The 20375-nt window shown below is 40.7% G+C and overlaps 1 protein-coding gene across 8 annotated transcripts in view; it reads right to left on the bottom strand.

Moving 5' to 3' along the window:
• Positions 1-8895: 8895 nt before the first annotated feature.
• Positions 8896-20375, bottom strand: part of si:dkey-103g5.4 (uncharacterized) — a 28741-nt gene continuing 17261 nt past the window's right edge. For 2 of the 8 annotated variants that reach the window (XM_061828140.1, XM_061828142.1), the window contains 6 exons: positions 15298-15452; positions 15096-15182; positions 13585-13731; positions 12329-12490; positions 12075-12189; positions 8899-9194 (listed from right to left, as the gene is read on the bottom strand). In XM_061828140.1, coding sequence (XP_061684124.1) covers positions 12076-12189; positions 12329-12490; positions 13585-13731; positions 15096-15182; positions 15298-15452 — 665 coding nt within the window. In that variant the 3' untranslated portion in view covers positions 8899-9194; position 12075. Of the gene's footprint in view, positions 9195-11361; positions 12190-12328; positions 12491-13584; positions 14309-15095; positions 15183-15297; positions 15453-20375 lie in introns of those variants that run through there. The other 6 variants (XM_061828138.1, XM_061828136.1, XM_061828139.1 and 3 more) reach the window with 6 other exon arrangements.

Here is a 20375-nt window from a genome sequence, read left to right as displayed (position 1 = left end):
AGTGTAAAGACACAGCATTGCTGTCGTTGGATGCACGTCAGGCCTTTGACAGAATTGAATGGTCTTTTTTATGTAATGTTCTACCGCGGTTCGGATTTGGCAATAATTTTCTTAAATGCTTAAAAATTTTATATACAAACCCTACTGATAGCATTATCACTAACAGTATTTCTTCTAAAAAAATTTGTTTTGGAAAGATCCACACGCCAGGGCTGTCCTCTTTCCCCAATGTTGTTCATTTTAGCCTTAGAACACCTGGCCATGTCAATCTGTATGGATAAAGGCTTGACGGGCATCCAAATTGGTGATCAAGATCACAGAATCTCTTTTTATGCTGATGAGATCATTCTTTTTTTGACTAAGTTATCCACGAGCCTTCCAAATTTATTGGAGCAAATTAAAAAGTTTGGTAGTTTCTCAGGTTATGTGATTAATGATACAAAGTCATCCATTTTATTTTTAAGTACTGAAGAGAGACTTAATCCTGTGGTTAACTCTCCTTTTTTGAAGGTGAGAGATTGATTTACTTATTTGGGGGTCAAAATTTCCCCTGATGTTAACAATATAATTCAGGTTAATTATGACCCTTTAATCTTGGAGGTACAACAGTTATTAGACAGGTGGATGATTATGCTAATTTCAATGTTGGGACATATAAACATAGTTAAAATGAGGGTTTTACTGAAATTTTTATATTTTTTTTCAAACCATACCTCTTCCATTACCTGACATCTTTTTCACTAGACTCAACAGAATGCTCCTGAATTTTATTTGGAATAATACGAAAGCCAGATTAAGACTACGGTTGCTTAATATGCCTTATGAAACTAGAGGGTTACAATTTCCAAACTTTAAATGGTATTACTGGTCTGCTCAACTACGCTCAGCTATGTATTATTTTTCAATATCACCATCACCCTCTTGGGTAAAAATAGAGCAAGTAACAGTACCACACCTTCTATTAAAGTATTATTTATATTCTGCTGAGAATAGAGTATTAAAACGGCAGACCAAGAATCCATTTTTGAAAAATACTATAGATATCTGGTTTAAATCACACAAACATATAGGGGACACTCCTTTACTTTCACGCTTTTCTCCCAGATGGGGTAATGCGACTTTTAAAGCTGGACCAGCAGATGGGGTTTTTAAAGTGTGGGCAAATAATGGTATAAAATCAATTGGTGACCTTTATGTAAATGGTGAAATGCTTACATTCATTCAAATATGTCGAAAATTTTCTATTCCCAATAAGCATTTTTTCAAATATCTGCAGTTAAAACACTTTATGTCAGCACAAATCAAAACCATAATGTTTGAGCGCCCCCTTTGTCCAGTTTTGAAGATATTGTCCAGTCAAGTTTGCATGGATGTCAGCGGATATCTATCTATTGTGTTGTTTTTGTAAAATTATATCTGAAAAATCTAATAAATATATTGTTTTAAAAAATGTATGAGAATAATATGTATGTTAGTTGTAAAAACTAATAACTAATAGTAAGGGTGGTGATTATTCTTGATTTCTGGACCAATAATCAACAGAAGAATCAATACAAAAAAGTTTTGAGAGTGACAGCCCTGCTAGTGGATGACTCAAAATTTGAAGATAAATTCCTTGTTTCAGTTTTAGAGTTTTTGCTCTATTTACTGCTTTTACTGTCACTTGCCTGCTATGGAAAAGGGAAGAAAACAATGAAGCCGCGCCGAAACTATTGTGCATTATGGCTGAAAACTTTCAAAGTTACTAAAGTTATGCTGTTAGCTAAATGGGAAAGTATGTCGGTTACGTTGCTTCCTGGAAATTCAAGGTATGGGAAGTAGGTGTGTTTGTTGAATTCAGTTCAAGACGGATCTTAAAACCAATGATATCAGACACGTAACTGCTGTTCCCATTTCAACCATTTATAGCTTCTGTATGTATTGTTAAATAAACATATTGAAAGTGGAACTTCATCCTCGCTTTTATCCTCATTTGTAACCGCCAAAGAGGATTACCAGAGGTTGAGGCACTAAGTATCCGACAGTAACTTTTCGTTATTTGTCACTTGTCGTGAAAAGAACCATTCACTTTAATTGCTGTTTACACCCCTCATTGCTTTTCCCTCAAACACATTCCATAGTGACGAGCTTTAAAAGTCATTGAATAGTGTTTCCAAGATCACTCTCCAATGGCTGCGGACGCCAAAACGGTTGCGTCTCAGAGGACAGCAGCACCTGTCATTAATTAAATGCTCCACTTGCTCTTTATCTGCCTTTCCAGAATCAATCCAGCTTCCCCCCCCCCCCAGATTCTCTACTGCAATACAAGTGCAAGTTGGTCTTTATTTACTTTTTAGCAAAAATGTATACTACTATTACAAAGTTCAGTGGGACCAACAAAGTGGAACACTTTTTTTTTCTGTGATGCTGGCTGTTCTAATTTTAAAAAAAAAATTCCCTTAGGGGTAGCACGGTGGATCAGTTGGTAAAGCGTCAGCCTCACAGTTCTGAGGACCCAGGTTTGATCCCGGCCCCACCTGTGTGGAGTTTGCATGTTCTCCATGTGCCTTCGTGGGTTTTCCCCGGGCACTCCTTTTTCCTCCCACATCCCAAAAACATGCAAGATTGATTGGACACGCTAAATTGCCCCTAGGTGTGATTGTGAGTGTGACTGTTGTCTGTCTCCATGTCCCCTGCAATTGACTGGCAACTAGTTCAGGTTTTACCCCGCCTCCTGCCCGTTGACACCCAGGATAGGCTCCAGCACTCCCTGCGACCTTTGTGAGGAGAAGCAGCAAAGAAAATGGATGGATGGATGGATGGATGGATGGATGATGGATGGATGGATGGATGATGGATGGATGGATGGATGGATGGATGGATGGATGGAATTTCCCTTAGGTGATTGGCTGGCGACCAGTGCAATTTTGTATCCTGCCACTGGTAAGGTCAATTGGGATACCTTGGACAACACACATTCACACTTATTGATCATTTAGAATGCAGGATAAAGCTGGAGTACCTGGTGGAAATCCACAGAACCACATGTATACTCCAAGCAGGAAGGCTGGAGCTAACACGAGAACCCCTCACCTTAAAACTGCAAGGGTTACGGTGCTGCCAGGATGTCTCCCCTAGACAGTTAAATAAAGAAATGCCATCATCAAACCTTGTATCAGCTATGTAGACGATATTTTAAGTTCCATTTTAAGGACATTATTCACTGCACAAATCAAACTAGTTAACCTTTGAAGATGCCTGACTGATGTATTTTTGTTGTTCATACAGTACATTTCCAAAAAAAGGGATTATCATGGAAAGGTTTGCTTTTTTTTCCTGAATTGCCATTCACAAAGTTAAACTTTCATAGACTATTGATTCAGGGCCCACGACCTATCCAAGTCCAAATCCATAGGATGGGTAAGCCACAAAAGTTCGTCGCTAATGAGCGTGGCTGTTCACAGAGTCCTGTATCCAATGAAGCCTATTTTACTTTTATTGTACTTTCATTATTTGCTTGAATATGACCTCGTACAATAAATCAACAGATAAAGTGTTGTCTATTTGCTAATCAGACAAGAATGTTGTAGGAATAATTGTGATCATAATTATCATACATCTGCTTCCAATAAAGAAATACTTTGATCTGCTCTAGATAACGTGGCAGCCTCCTAGCAGGAGATAGCAAGAACAAAAACATCTAATCATCAGAACTGTTAGAACTGCTGCCTGTTAAAGAAATGATGACCACACATGTATTCAGCAATTTTCCACACATGCACACGCACATGAACAAACATGTACACCTTGTTTCAAACTGTTTTGCTTGTCGTCTCCTTTTTGTAACATCCATGGAATAAAGGGGCATCTTAAAACTAAATAAATAGAAGTGCTGAGGAGAGGATAATCAGGGAGTGCAGTGGTGAATTGTACGAGACAGTTCCTCTCCTCTCTCCTCACGAGACTTGAACTGGTGTCTTTTCTCCCTTTTTTCTCCTGTTTAATGAATGTCTGATTGGTGAACCTGACAGATGTGTTGTGGAGTTAGTGGTTGTCCTTGATCTTTGCACGCAGAAAACCGGCTGGTGGCATCCTCCTCTCCCAGGTGTTGCCGTGGAGACGAACGATACCAAATAAGGAGCGGAAAGTTACCATCCCGGCCCAGGATCAGACTGCGGAGGGAGAGCCACTTTTACCATGGACCCATACATATAAAAACTTTGTGTTACGAGGCAGCTTTTGTCTTCTTCTTTGGCTATCCTGCCAGAAGACACACGTCTCGTGTGCGGCAGATACTTAGATAAGACCCGGACGTCTGTATTGCACATTCCTTTGTATTAAATCCATTTGCTGTTAACTTTTTCTAATCATTGGTCATATCTTCCTCGACTCGTGAACACGTGTAGGTTCCAAACTCGGAAATCCCTACACCAAGCATACCAATGGAAGATTGAGTGGAAGGACAAAATATGGCAGGAGAAGATGCACCAGTAAAAGAGATGACCGTGGGCTTCGGTGGTGGATTATGAAACAGAGAAGATTCAAGAATCTAGCAGAGATCTTGAAAGAGTGGAATGAGGCGGGAATCGCAATTTCAAAACCACCACATTCAAACACATCTAGGAGATGGGCTACAACATTTGGATTCCTCCGTTCAAGCCACATAGGCAGCGTCTCAACTGGGCCAAGGAGAAGAAGGACTGGGCTATTGGCTAGTGGTCCAAGGTGTTCTTTTCCGATTAAAGTAGAATGTGCCTTTCATTCAGGAATCAAGGTAAAGGGTTTGAGGAAAATGTGCAAAGAACAGAACCCGAGCTGCTTGACCTCCAGTGTGAAATATCCACAGTCATGTCCACTGCAGGTGTTGGTAAACTCTGATTTTTCAATTCCAAGGTCACTGCAACAGTCTAGCAGAATGTTTTGAAGGACTTGATGATTCTTTCTGCAGAGCATCTGATTGGAGATGCAGATTTCATTTTCCAGCAGGACCCGGCCCCTCCCCATACCACCAGTAGGACCAAAACTTGGTTAGATGCCCATGCCATCGCAGTGCTTGACTGGCCAGCCAACTTTCACAATCAAAACCCCCTTGAGAATCAATGCAATATTATCAAGAGGAAAATGAGGGGCACCAGACCCAAAACCAAAGAAGAACTGCCAGCGAGCATCAAGGGAATCCGGGCTTCCATAACTCCCGGGCAATCCTACAGGCGGATGGCCTCAATGCCACGACGCATCGAGGCAGTGATTGAAGCAAAAGGATTCCCAACCAAGTTTTGAACATTGATATATAATTTTGAAAGTACTATAGTCTGGTTGAATTAATGTGACCCTAATTTATCCCCCCCCCACCCTACAAAAAGAGAAGTGAATGGTGATTTCTTCACCGTATTATAATATTTTTGAATTCCTGATTCCATGGGTTTTATGAGTTGGTCCAAGTTATGTAGAAATAATATTTTTAAAATACTTGAAATTGTGGGCCCTGACAGTGACAGTGGAGGCTTGAAATATGAGTCACTTGTTTGTTTTTTGTCATTCATCTAATATTTTTGCAGTGAATTGCGGATGCAAATTTGAGATATGTGCACTTTAAGGTGGCAGTAAAGTCAGCTCGGTTCTCTTCAAAAAAGGCAGCACTTTGAAAAACAGTGAACAGACCTACAAAAGAGAGGCTTCAAGCTGTTTAATACCCAGTCCAGATGAAATGTCAAAGCAAGCGTAAAAAAAATTCCATGATGTGCAATTTCTGAGCATTACAACTGAAAGCCCACCAATTGGATGCATTCTGGCAGCAGCACTGATTTTTATTAGCATCTTACGGCTACTTTTGTGGGAAATGGTGCCATTTAATAACTTATTTATACAGAAATGTGAGAAACACAAATATGACAATACATTCAGTCCTATGGACATTAGTAAAGGAGTCAATGTAGATATTGCAAATGGTGGCAAATTTAAGAGTAATTGCATTACTTCCTTAAGTAACTCTCCTTGTCCTGCCGGTCCAGCCCTGGTTGGGCAGGTCACAGCACACCGGCGCTGATTAGGAGGCGCACACCTGCGCCTCATCCTCGATGATTCACCCCGGTATCAGGGGACATCTGGTCTTCGCCAGATCGGCGCAACTCATGCCCCATTCCTGCACTCCCGTACTGACCTCCGCCTGTCCTCCGACCTACCCCGTAAGCTTGACGTCTTTGATACTCCTGCCTTCTCTGATCGATCTCCCGTGTACCAACCCCTGCCTGCCCGTGGACCTGCTTTCTACGTCCGACGTTCTAACTACCGCTGCTCCACTTAACTGCCTGCCTGATCCCCGACTTGGAAATGCATAAACACTTTTCCCAAACTGCCTCTGCATCTCCGGAGTCCTGCATTTGAGTCCTCCTCCGTACCGATGGGTCGTGACACTCCTACTGAGTGTCTCGAAATTTCCCTTTCTTTCTTAAAACATCTTGACAATAAAAAAATTAATTTACATTAATATATTAAACAACTGCACTTTGGTGACACGGTGGCGCAGCAGAGAGCCTCGGCCACACAGTTCTGAGGACCGGGGTTCAAATCCCAGGCCCGCCTGTGTGGAGTTTCCATGTTCTCTCTGTGCCTGCGTGGGTTTTTATCCGGGCAATCCGACTTCCCCAAAACAGCCATTAATTGGGTACTCTAAATTGCCCTTAAGTGTGATTGTGAGTGGGTGAAACCTGCATCCTGCCCGTTGAGAGCTGGGATAGGCTCCAGCACTCCTGTGACCCTTGTGAGGATAAGCGGCTAAGAAAATGGATGGCTAGATGGATTACATTCACATGGGATACAAACATAACAGGAATCTCAATATCTTACTTATTTGAAAAGCTCTTCCATTTTTTCTGTCAAAATACATTGATTTCACCCCCAAAAATGATCTTGATTATTAATAGCCTTGGTTTATTCATATTTTGGACCATTATCTTATCTACAAAGTAAAAGGATGTACCAGCGTCAACCGACTGTGATGCTCTCGAAAGTCAAATAAAGCCTCTTTGGGGGGCTCCACCCATTCTGTATAAATGGTGGCAGCTGTCGCCTCACAGCCACTTGAGTACCGACTACGAGGCAGCATGGAGAGAGGACAGGCACATTCTGCAGCGCCCTCCTATTTGGCGTGGTCCATTTTCAACACTTTATGCTGCTGTCTCCCAATTGGCGTTGCAGCTATTGTCTACTCCTCTAAGGTAAGCCTTCATTTCCTTAAGTCTCAATCTGCACCTTGAACTCCAAAAAATGAGATGTCATTCAAGTTGTTCCTTCTCCAAATCCACTACCGTTAATTAAATGGCTTTGGTCCTATTGGTTACTGCATTCCCTGACTGGAGCTCTTGTTCACTTGAAGGTAAAAAGTGCCAACACGACCGGGAACTCGGTTGCGGCTGCTGAGGCGTCGAAGACAGCCAAGATCCTCAATATCGTGGCACTGGTGTGCGGATTAATTTTCATCTCCATCTTCATCGCTCTCAAAATAATTGAAGTCAATCAAGGGAAGCATTAAAGCAAGGCACTCAATGATGGAGTCAGTGCAAAAAGTCTTGCTTGAATTGACTTTTGTCTCTAAAATACACTTAAAATGTGCTGTGTACTTGTTTTTCTGTTCGACTTTATCCTACTTTTTCATTTGTATTCCAATAAAAAAACAGGATAAAATACATTTGAAAAATTCAGAGAAATTAAAGTGACTTCAATGAGAAACTTGCCTTGACTTTTTCACTGAATACAAAAAGAGTATTGAACATTTACTGAAAGATTTCAAACTGTAATAAAGCATTTCAGGGGAAAAAAAACAAAGACATACACCAGATCACATTTCTATTGATGCTCAATGATCAAGAAAAAAGTGAAAGATTCTTCATTTTGATTTTCATACTGATTAATATTTCAGAAAAGAAAACTTTTAAAAAAAGGTTTGAACCTAATGACATAATTGCCCATGTAATTTTAATATTTAAAAAAAATTGCTTTCTGTGGAGATTGTCAGTCCTCGAGGTCTGGTAATATGAAAAATCTTAATCGAGGCAAATGGAGATTTTTTTTAAATGTTATTTTTTTTCTTGTTTTCCAAAAATGTTCAGAAATTACTTGGGAAGTTATGGTCTTATGGTCATGAAATGCATTTTTTTTTTCAACCCCAGAGGTACTAAACCCTTTCTACATGAGAAATGTTGTCCAAATTAGCATTAAAAACCGTGGGAAATCAATTCAGAGATTTGTTTCCATTTGTGTTACACACTTGAAGATAATTGTTGAAAAGGGGGAAAGACTGACAATTATACAGTACTGAATTGTGGGGCAAAAGCATTTCAAGCATTTTAGTATTGATGTTGTGTTGGGAGTGGCCACAACGGTGTTCTATGATGCACTTGGGGTCTGGTATGAGAACTTGCACAGCTTCTCTCACGTCAGTGGTTAAAGCCTCATTGTACTGTCGCATTTGCGTGGTTGAAAATGGCCGCATTGCATCACATATGTATTGCCCTGCATAGCTTGTGAGAAGCTTGTCACAGACATGTCAAAAAAAAGTCGCTGCAGGGAGAAAGCCGCAGCGCTCATCTCTCCTAATTTCATTTGTTAAAGCCGACACTGTTCCACTGCCGCCATTGTTGTTGCTCTGTTCCTTGTTACGGAATGGAAAGTAAAAATGCCACTTGACTCAGGAAACCCACCCTGTGGCGTCCTAGCTTAACCCACAGCTAACTTGGAGAAGTAATGCAGAACATTTTTCAAAACTGTACACGTGGGCTTTGCTCATGTACAAAGGCGAACTACGCGTGGGAGAGACGTCAGCGCGGTTGCCGCATGCACAAGTATAAAGAGGGCTTTATTCGGCGCAACTCTAAGTTACTTGTTATCAACCCGTTTACCACTACAGCATGGGCTATATATACAGCATTACAGCCACGGGAGGCTTTAAGCAGTTATATATTGTGACACACCCACAATGTTTGAGAGCAACGTGAATAGCTTGATTTTTCATGGAATTGATGCTTTTTTTTTTTTTACTTGTTGATTTTTATTATTCATTCAGGTTTGATAGGTTTGTTAGTAACACTCTAATCTGTGGTATGTCAAGTTTACAAGACATCTTCTTCTTCTTTTCCTTTTGCCTTGTCCCGTTAGGGGTCGCCACAGCATGTCATCTTTTTCCATCTATGCCAGGGGTGCTCGATGCGTCGACCAGTCTTGGTCGATCGCGGGACAACATGCCAAAAAAAAAAAAAAAAACGTCAGCCAATGTTCCCTCTAAACTGCGCACGTGCGCAATTGTGCACCGCTGATGCAGTCTCTATGCAGATATTCTGCGTTGCTCACAAAAAAAAAAAAATCTAATGCAAATTGAAAATACAACATACAGCTACTCAGTTTGCGGCATTTTGCAATGTGATTCAATGAGTGAGGGATGACTGGTTCTTAACATTCAATTGCACAATTCACATACGTACTGTAAAAAATGAAAAGAAGCCACTGGTTTCTTCTAGGCAGCACAAGGAACTTTCTCTAACAATCTGTTTTTCCTAGTTTACCATACAACCCCCCCACGCCCAGCCCCCTTAAAGATGTACATTCATAATTACAAATGTTACAGTACTTAAGCAGCCCATCAATGCGTTTTACAATGACAGTGTCCACCACCGCTGCTTTAGTTAGCAACACAGTCTGGGCAACATAGAGCAAAGACAAGGTGGACTTGCTGCTTATGTTTACTTTCGATATTAATGGAGAAAGTTAAAAAAGAAATGCTGTTGTTTTAAAGCCCAAGTGTATCCCTATAAACATTCTAAAATAGATATTGTAATGAAAAATACATAAAACATTATTCACTTCAATGTCTATACAAAAAAATAAATGTGAGCGGAGAGGGCGTCATCCATGCGCAAAGTTGCAGAAGTGTCATTCTACGATATCCAGGTGGTCACCATATTGGCTGGATCCTCCGTCCGTGACGTCACCCGGACATTCGTCAATGAAAACACGCGGTGCACCCTAACTATGGGAGACAAACGCACCCCTTCTGACACGGAAGCTCTTTTCGAAAAGGAGAACACTACACAACAAGTGAACTTACCGGGGCAATATTACATTATTGTTTCGAGCCCTCGGGGCAATATTACACTAATGTTTCGAGCCATTTTCAGATGATATGCAATCACGGCCAAACCGGATCCCCATCTGAGCCACTTCCGGTGTAGCTTATGATGAAGCCGAGCCGTGCTGCTTTAGGGGGTTGTTCACAGACGCCGCAGCACGCGATGAGCAACACAGACGAGCCAGTGCGCATGACTGCGTACACGCGGCTTAGTGAGGCATTCTCGGCTGGGTTGTTCAGAGCCGCCCCTGTCCGCAAAGCCGGTATAGCTGATTTTCGGCGCCGTGGTGGCATATAACGGAGCCGAGCCGTGCTGCTTTTAGGGGGATGTCAATAGCCACCGCAGTACTCGATGAACACCGTCGAGCCGGGGCGCATTACTGTGCGCACGCGGCTGAGTGAGGCATTCTTGGCTGGGTTCTTCAGATTCCCAGCAGCCCGACGCCATCTGACGCGCACATCGACATATTTCGTACACGGATCTTTTGTTATGTTGTGAGAGACGGATTATGTGGTCCGCCCCAAACTATTATTTTTTTTAGTAGCTGTATACACAGCTACCTGTCATTTGGAACCCACGAAGCTCGCGTCCTCTGCACCCGTGCAATCCATTTTTCACAACGAACCTCTTGCAAACTTATGAAGGGTAAATCCATTCTCCCGAGTGTTCAAGCAATGTCCAGCAATGCAATGAGCCGGCATTTTGACTAACACGAAGGAACAACGAGCTACCTTCCCGGAGGTAAAACTAATGGAAACAAACGACCCCACTTGGGGGCGCCGCTGTCCTTTATGTCACTTCCTGCTTCTTCTCAAAAACGAATCCCTCGAGAGGATTTTCATGGCGGGAGTTACAAAAAGCTGTATATGTTAAAATCATGTTTTGTGGTGAAAAAAACGCATTGGGCCATATTGCCGTTTTTTCTTTAATAACATACTAAAAATCATCAATTTCATGACAGTAGCCCTTTAAGATGCAATGACGGTCAGAATGTGAATACTCGAAGAAACTGGAGGAGATTTTCTCTTTTCCGAGTGGGAAAGGTCTGGTCTGAAGCCAAAGTAGAAAGTGCAGGATGAGATGGTGTGTAATTTTAAAATTTCACCTTGGCATAGCCTGATCCAGGATGAAAGCACAGACAATACAATGCACAAAATGGTAATTCTGTATTTTAAATATAGGAGGCAACATAACATCAACCTTAAAACGGTTTGGGAGCATCATCATCATTATCGCCCCCACCCACCCACCCCGTCATGAGTAGCTCGCGAGAAGCTGGCTGCTTGAAAAGTACATCTTAGGGGTAAGAAAGTCTGGGCTCCCTTGATCTACGCCTATTTCGTGCATCTTCCTCTCTAACGCCCAGTGTCTTCATGTCTTCCCTCACAACATCCATCAACCTTTTCTTTGGTCTTCCTCTCACTCGTTTGCCTGGCAGCTCCATCCTCAGCATCCTTCTACCAATATACTCACTCTCTCGCCTCTGAACATGTCCAAACCATCGAAGTCTGTTCTCTCGAACCTTGTCTCCAAAACATCCAACTTTGGCTGTCGCTCTAAGGAGCTCATTTCTCATTCTACCCAACCTGGTCACCGAGCGAGAACCTCAACATCTTCATTTCTGCCACCTTCAGTTCTGCTTTCTGTTGTCTCTTCAGTGCCACTATCGCTAATCTGTACATCATGGCTGGCCTCACCACTGTTTTATAAACTTTGCCCTTCATGCAAGCAGAGACTCTTCTGTCACATAACACACCAGACACCTGTTCCAACCGTCAAGTTTACTAGACATACAGTATTTATTATCACATTAGAGGGACTTTAATTCTAACACTATTTTTAATAAGGATACATCAGTACAACACATTTGTTTTGTTGTTTTGTTTTCATGACATTTTGTTGCTTGGCTGCGAGTAATCACACAACAGCCTTAAAGATAAAGTTCCGTTTAAATTAATCAATATGGTTCCTTGCCTTAGAAAGAATGCTTTCGGTCCCCTTCTGTCACTGTGTTTCTTTTTCTTAAAACTCCTTCAAGTTGGGGGAGCAGTGACGTTTCGCTGTTTTTCCTCTCAAGATCCTCAATGTCCTATTCCCCAAAGAGATTTGTTATTTCTTATGTGGTTAACATAATGCAGACAATCTCGGTGGAAAAAAATGACAAGAAAGGAGTGGTTAGGAGTGAGCAAGTGGCAACGCTGGCTTCCATATATTTCTGCTGTACTCACGTGTTGAGAGAGTCCGGAGGATTCCCCACAGTGAAGTAGACTGAAAGACTTCGACTGACCCCAAGCAGATTCGTCATCTCGAAATGACTTATGAACTTCGTGTGCTGTGGAATCCAGGCCCAGTTTAGCCTGGAAGAGCTCCCCAAGAGATGCCTGCAGTACCTACGGTAACACAAAACTGTTACAATAGAGCTACTAAACAAGTTAAAACAAGAGCAAAAGTTGTAGAATTTAGAATGTATGCCTCAAAGTTCAAACTAATTTGGGAATTTAACCTATCAAACATAAGCCAACATCAGCCTCATTTTAGCCAGCATCAAAGGTCTTATCTGTTTTTCCTATATAGTTTAAGGTAAGTTTAAAAAAAAAAAAAGGATAACCAATCACCAATCTGATCATAAGATGGAGCAATGTGTCTATTTGGATGACTTGCTCATTGATTGTTTTACTTGTATAATGTTTAATGAGTATCTGAAAGTATTCGCATTTTAAACAAAACCTTAAACATGAATGCCAATACTGCAATCCCATCCAAAGCTTTGCCAGTTGAGGTGCTTTGCAGACTGCCTCTTGTCATCTCAACAACGAGTCTACTATATGCATAAGAGCGGACTGGAGATTTGAGCGTCTATTTATGATGTTTGGTAAGAACAAGTAATGTGTGAAGTTGAAAACAATCAAGTTAGTTACTCACACTGGCTGCCAATTGATTAGTTCCCATATCCTTGTATGGCAGTGAATAACATTAAATCATTGTTGCACAAAGGTCTTGTGCAAGACACGGTACTGCATCAGTCAATGAATGAGGAGACTGTGTTAAACCACTTTGAGAACCTTGAAGGTAGAAAAGTGCTACACAGTTGAAAGCCCATCTATCATTTAGTAACAGGTTAATTAGAAGCAGGTAAGTGTTATGACATCCCCAAAAGACTCAATTGTAGACAAGCAAGGATGGTGCGAGGTTCTAAACAGTTTATGAACATTTCTCAAAGGAAAATTGTGAGGCATTTAGGGATTTCATCTCCTATAGTCCGTAACATCATCAAAAGATTAAAAGAATCAGTCGAAATCTATGCATGTAAGCGGCAAGGCCTAAAACCAACAATAAGTGCTTTGGAAACTTTGATCCTTTGGGAAGCACTGCATTAAAAATGGGCAACATAGTGTAACGCCACATAAACCATTCGCCAAAAAAGTCAGACGTGACCAAAACTGGAAAAACAGAACTCATTTGCAAGATGCTTGTTTCTTTGTACCTTATAGAAGAGGCTCCCAAAAGCAGGGGCAGAATCGTTGCTCATGTTTTTGATTGCGACATGGGACAAACAGTGAAGCAGAAGCAGCAAAAAGTCTCCCGCAGACTGTAGCCTCTGCCGCCGGACAAAGAGTGTCTCATCTGCTTCCTGTCAACATGGACACAACGTGGGTACTGTCATGCCCTGAGCCCCTCCCTGATCGATAAACTGACAAAGGAGATTAGACAGTTACAGTTACAAGTAGGCATAAGTAAGACATTTACAAAGGTGAAGGCAAGCAGTGGAAAAGGAGAGAACTGAAAATTAGGCAAATAACACAAAATGCAGTATATGTGCATGAATGAGAGGGGGTTAGGCTACAGGGAGAAGAGATTGCGAGGATGGACGACTTCAAGTACTTGGGGTCAACAATCCAGAGCAATGGTAGTGGTAAGGAAGCAAAGAAACAGGTCCAAGCAGGTTGGAACAGCTGGCGGAAGGTCTCTGGTGTGTTATGTGACAGAAGAGTCTCTGCAAGGATGAAGGACAAAGTTTATAAAACAGTGGTGAGGCCAGCGATGATGTATAGATTAGAGATGGTGGCATTGAAGAGACATCAGGAAGCAGAGCTGGAAGTGGCACAACTGATGATGCTGAGGCTCTCTCGAGGAGTGAGGAGGTTGGATAGGATTAGAGATGAGCTCATCAGGGGTACAGCCAAGAGCAGATGTTTTGGAGACAGTTACTGTAGAGAGAGCAGACTGTGATGATTTTGACACGTCCAGAGGAAAGATAGTGGTTTGGCATCCATCCATACATTTTCCATACCACTTATCCTCGCTCGGGTTACGGGTTGCTATCTTAGGTGGCTTAGGGAAAGAGGCGGGGTATACCCTGAACTCTTTGCTAGCCAATCAGAGGCCAGATATAAACAACCACTCGCACTCACGATCACACTTATGGATAACATGCAAATTTACCAAACATTAGACAAGATGAATGGTGCAGACTGATAAAAATATATTTTATTTTTCTCCATATACTTCAATGAATCATTATGGAAAATCACATCCAAACATGTCCCTGTTTTCAAGGTACTACACTTGTGTGCACACCCGACCCCTGTGACATAAAATATCTGGAATAAAATAAACCGCCTTCCCTGCTAAGAAAAGAAATTTAGGAAGTAAAATCCTGTCTTAACGGTGTCAGTCAGTGCTTTGGGATTGCAAGAACGTGACATTATTATAAAGTTCAGTGTTTATTGTATATGAATATGTTTGGTAAATCACTGTGTACTGCTTTGCAAAAAGTATGAGACTGACTTTGTGCTTATAGAGGTGAAAATTTTAGCTGATATTTTGCTCCTTAAGTAAAATTTTAACGACTGTGTTATGCTTTTGTTTTTATTCAGTCATAAAATGCTACAAACAAAAACTCCAAAAATACCTCTTCCAGAATTAAAAAAAAAATATAAAATAAATGGTAACATATTCAACATGTATTTTGATGGAAATAAGCACTAGCTTTACCTGATAGAAGAACGAATTCCTGAAGGCATTGTTGTGGTAGTTGTTATTGGGAAGACTCACAGCTAGTTGGAGCGAAACACTTGGAACCTGTCGAGGAAAGCACGATACAAACGTGTTTGTGTCTGAAGCATGTGTAGACTCTACACAAAAATATAGACAATTTTTGGAAGATTATTTGAATTATGAGTGAACTGATACAAACCAATTGCAGAGCATGCAAGGTATGGATGAGAAAAAGTCCATGCTGGTACATTCGAAATTCTCTGGGGTTGAGGGTTGATAGGTTTACTGGGATCAACTCTCCCTCACATTTCCACTGACTTTCCATGACGCCCACAAATCTGGTAGGGCTCTTGTCTGGGGAAAACACAGAGACTACTGAAAAGTGCATGGAATGTGTATTCATTCATGTGTATTGGGAGAAATGATGTGAGGGGATTCAGCCGAGTCTCAAACGGGTTATGAAATAGGCACACATTATTTATATCTTTTCATTATCATTAAAACAAATCGTCCATTCTTTTTTCTTTCTTTTCTTTTCTTTTTTTTTTTTTTTTTTGGTAGAATTTGTCCCAAAATGTGAAAGGTTCACACTTGGCTCAGCCGCGACAATGCCACAAAGTTTCAGGGCAATCCCTAGTGTAGTATTATTCTAGCTCTGATAACTAATGAACCGCCCCATAAGAAAGAAAGCACTTTCTTAGATTTAAAACACTTACCATTTTAGTCTGAAAAAAAATAGGATGCCAATAGCAAGTTACAAAGTTGTTGTCACAATACGAGGAAACTAAAGCAAAAATATTTATCCTTGACGAGCAGAGAAGAGGAGAAGAGGCAAGGCAAGGGTTATCAAAACTACCAAAGGTTTCAACTAGCAATTATTTTAATCCATTAATTTGTCAATATGTTTTCTCAAATAATTTGATTTTGAATAGACATTTTTAAATGTTCATCCCACTACTGAAAGACAGGTTATTATTTGAAATTGACAGAGCAGAAAAAGAAAAAAAACCTAAAATGATCACGATTCTGTTACTGGTTAGCTCCGTAACGTCCAAAAATTGGCAAAAATGTTTAGCATTCCTTTCGAAACTATAAACAGATATTTTCAAAAGTCTTAATTTCTTTTAACAACTAATCATTCGGGTTCCGTGGAGGACAACAGAAATTTGAGAATATCTACTGCTTAAAGTCTGAAATCCTGAGGATTTCAAAAGTTTTGAGTCAACATAGCTAAACGACTAATTGATGATCAAAATAATTGTCAATTAATGGATGAATTGTTGCACTTCTAGTTCAACCTTTTTTCAAGGTGACGCTGAACGTCTGTAACTGTCAACAGAAAGAACCATACGCTGTTGCCAATTGCAGTCGCGCTGCTGTCAGTGTCATCCAAGGGTTTTCCAATAGAGATGAAGTGGAGAGTGACAGGAGTGATACTTTTCATTCCGAATATGTGAGTCTTGAAATAGTTGAAATGATTAATAATTATATTAAAAGTTGATCAAAGTTCCTATGAATTACAGTGGTAGTGTTGAGATGATGCACTTGTAAGATAACCCTCAAGAAGGATTTTAAGGACTTTATCGAGCTCAGGAAACAAGAGTATTTTATCAAATTCATACATGAATTAACTTGTGACAAGTTGATAATGAACATTAATATTCAAAATCTTTGGCCATACGTGACAAAATGTTTGTTTTTTTTCATAAATAATCCCGTTAACTAGCGAAGCAATAAGCAACACATCCAGCCTTTGGCAATAATTACAAAATTGAAAGGGTGAATGGTTAACACATCTGCCTCACAGTTCTGAGGACCTCTGTTCAAGTCCTGGCCCCGCCTGTTTAGAGTTTTGATGTTCTTCCCGTGCCTGAATAGCTTTTCTCCGGGCACTCCGGTTTCCTTCCACACCCCAAAAACATGCAGTGCAGGTAAACAAAGACCCTACATTGTGGGTATCCGAAGGGTCATTCATTCATATGCGCCCTGCGATTGGCTACCAAACAGTTCAGGGTGTACCCCGCCTCTCGCCCAAAGATAGCTGGAATAGGCTCCTGTGGGCCCGCAGGGATCAGTAGAACGGGAGATGAATGAATGAAAACGTTTGAAAGGATTCTTTAAAACCACATTTTGTGATTTTGTCAAATATAAAGGGTATCATAGATATTACTATTCAAGTTTTGTACAGTATATGTGTTTTATATGATGCATGTATGAGATGTATGTGTTATTTCGCGTCCCACCTTTCGGCTTTTGTTCCACCCTTTTCAAGAGCTGGAAAAGAGGAGAAAGTTCCAGCAGCTTTGTCCATTCCTCCTCTGGGAATAAAGTCAACAGCGTATTGAAATTGAAATCCAGAATTCTAATGATCACATGTTTGATTTTGCCCGGAATTGTCAGTACAGCAATTTCACCTGGTTGAGCCCCTGCTATCAAGAAATGAGAACAATTTTTCCTGTTTTGAGCATTTTGTCTGGTGTGACTGAGGTGGAAACCCGAGCAAGCTCTTTGACAGGACCGGCTGGGAAACAGCTGGGACATTCTATGCTATATTTGGCATTGAATTGTACTGCCCCATGAGCCCACCTCTTTCAAACAGCCAGCAAGACTTGGCCACTACTACAGTAATAAACTGGATTGCATTCTGTATGTAGTCATGAAAATCGCGATGGTCAAAACAAAAGGTGCGAAACTTCAAGTGGCTTTGGTGAATTGACCCCTCTGTAGAAATTGCGCAATCCGCGTCATTGACCAATCAGAGGCCAGAGATCTGCATAATCTCAGACTCAGATCTCAGACAACGCTGGATGGTCCAGTATAGCATCTGTTGGCGTTTTATCGCGTATTTGGGTTCTTTAACAATAGATATGGATAAGAGGTGTAGTCACGGACTTTATAATAGTGACCACAGGTATCCTGAAAGGCTAGTTGGTGGAGTTCAATTCGTACCCTTTCCAAAACCAAAGACCCAGTACGAAAAATGGAAGACCTCATCATCAACTGAATCCATCTAAAATCAACCGGAACAGAAGACCGAGTACGAAAAATGTCTTTGATGGATAAAACTTTGTGGAAGACCGCATGATCAACTGAATCTATCAACCGGAACAGATATGTTTGCACGAAGGTAAGTCCTATATTTGATTTTCAATACATGTCTCATATAAATGAATTAGCAGTTCTTCGCTTGCATAATATAGCTACGTGTGAATGATTGTTACACTTGATCTGTGTTGAGTGATATTTTGCGATGATCTGATTGCACAAACATGTCTCTGTTCGGCGGTGAGCTAGGCTAAACCGGACTAGCAATCCTAAAAGCCTCCGACGTGCACCGAGACACCAAGACTGAAGGAAAGATGTTTGAGGACACTAAAGTAGTGATTGTCGTACTCGGTCGGGACTTACGTAGGTTCGGCACTAATTCAAGAATAATTATTGAGGGGAGCGCGTGACGTTACACAAAGAAAACGAGAGAAACAACTCGTAAATCAAGCCTCGCCTTGTTTTCCTTCATACGGTGGTTCACAAACGGCTATACAGATACATATACAGATTCTGCACACAAGTGTGATATGTAACACGAAAATAGGAAACTGTCAATGACGAATTCGTCTTTGGGTTATAATATATTATATTATGTGGCTTCTCGGTCTTCCTCTGACTCTGGAAAGATCTCGCGCTAATATCAATGATTTCTCCGTCGATATGCATGTAAATACCATTGAAATACCGCTCGCTCAAATACTTGAAGCCCTGCTGTCTGCTTTTCAATGATATTTCACTGTTAGCTAAGAATACAAGTGAGAAATCAGCCGGTAAATCGGACAGATTCTCTCTATTCTTTTATTGCTGCGCCGATATTTTTGCTAATTGTTTGTCTGACGTGAGCGCACGTGGCGTGACGTCACTTCAGGAGGCGTGGTTAAGTGCCCTGTACGGAGGGGTCAATTCAGACTAGGACATGGTGACCAAGAAGAGATACCACATGAATGCTGTCTTTGTTTTAGTTTTTCCAAAACTAAACAAAGAGCCATTATGATTATAAGGCCCATGCTGGAGGTGGGGCGGGGGAGACTGATTCCCCATTTACATACTGCATAGTATGAGAATGAATTTGAGATGAATCAGGTGGTTATTTACATGGAAAAAGATGAGATGCTGTGGCAACCCCTAATGGGACAAGCCGAAAGGAAAAGAAGAAGAAGGTGGTTATTTTAGAAAGAATTTTTCAAAAAGTCACAAGATTAAAACTTTTGCTTGCATTATTGAGGATTGGAGATAAGATCGTAAATCACGGCAAGTTGTAATTTTAATTAAGTGGGCATATTAGGTGGAAAAGGGTTAAAAGATTGTGACATAAAAAAACAATAGAGTGATAATATAAGGAAGGAAAATTTATCATTTTTAATTCATTCATTCATTCTTTCATCCTGTTTTCCCAAGTATTAATTTCACATAATCAAACAAAACAGCATAATCAAACCAGCGTTAAGATGAGAACTGTTGTTAAAGTTTGGTTTTACGATTATGAGACAAAAGTCCTGATTTCCTACTGATAAAATTTGCAAATTAAGAAAATTGTCTGAGAATTCACAAGAATGATTCAGTAGGATTAAGATGACAAGTCATAATTGTGTGGGGTGAAAAAATTTTACTCAAATTCTAACAGCTAAAGGTACCCTTACTTCAATTTCTTGTATTTATTTTATAATCTTTGCTGTCCTTTTATTAGGTTTGCTAGATAATTTGGATTGAAAATCCCCAACGTGTCTTTTAAGATATTGTAGTTGGTGTTTTATGTCTGACATTTGACAATTGTCATATACTACGCATCATGTACTGTAAATAAACTTGGCTCTGATTGGATTGTGCATCTTCCCCAATTTAAATATGGAAAACAGCTCGCCTCTGATTGGTCCATGTCACGGTTTCTGGTAACATCTATTTTCTCATCTCTAGAATCTCAAACTCACTTTATGTGACTCCAGAAAAGCAGATCATGTGCATCTATGCCATGTTTCTTGCTAAAAATCTGTTGTAAAATTGCCAGTTATCTTCACTTTCAATAATGTTGAGGGATTGCAAGTATTTTTTCTTCCCAATCCATCCATCCATTTTCTTAGCTGCTTATCCTCACAAGGGTAGCGGGAGTGCTGGAGCCTATCCCTGCTATCAACGGGCAGGAAGCAAGAAACACCCTCAACTGGTTGCCAGCCAATCGCAGGGCACACGGAGACAACCAGCCGCACTCACAATCACACCTCGGGGCAATTT

Source organism: Syngnathoides biaculeatus, chromosome 8 (genome assembly GCF_019802595.1).
Source record: "Syngnathoides biaculeatus isolate LvHL_M chromosome 8, ASM1980259v1, whole genome shotgun sequence".
NCBI classification, from domain to species: domain Eukaryota; kingdom Metazoa; phylum Chordata; class Actinopteri; order Syngnathiformes; family Syngnathidae; genus Syngnathoides; species Syngnathoides biaculeatus.
This window is presented reverse-complemented; position numbering and strand designations above follow the sequence as displayed.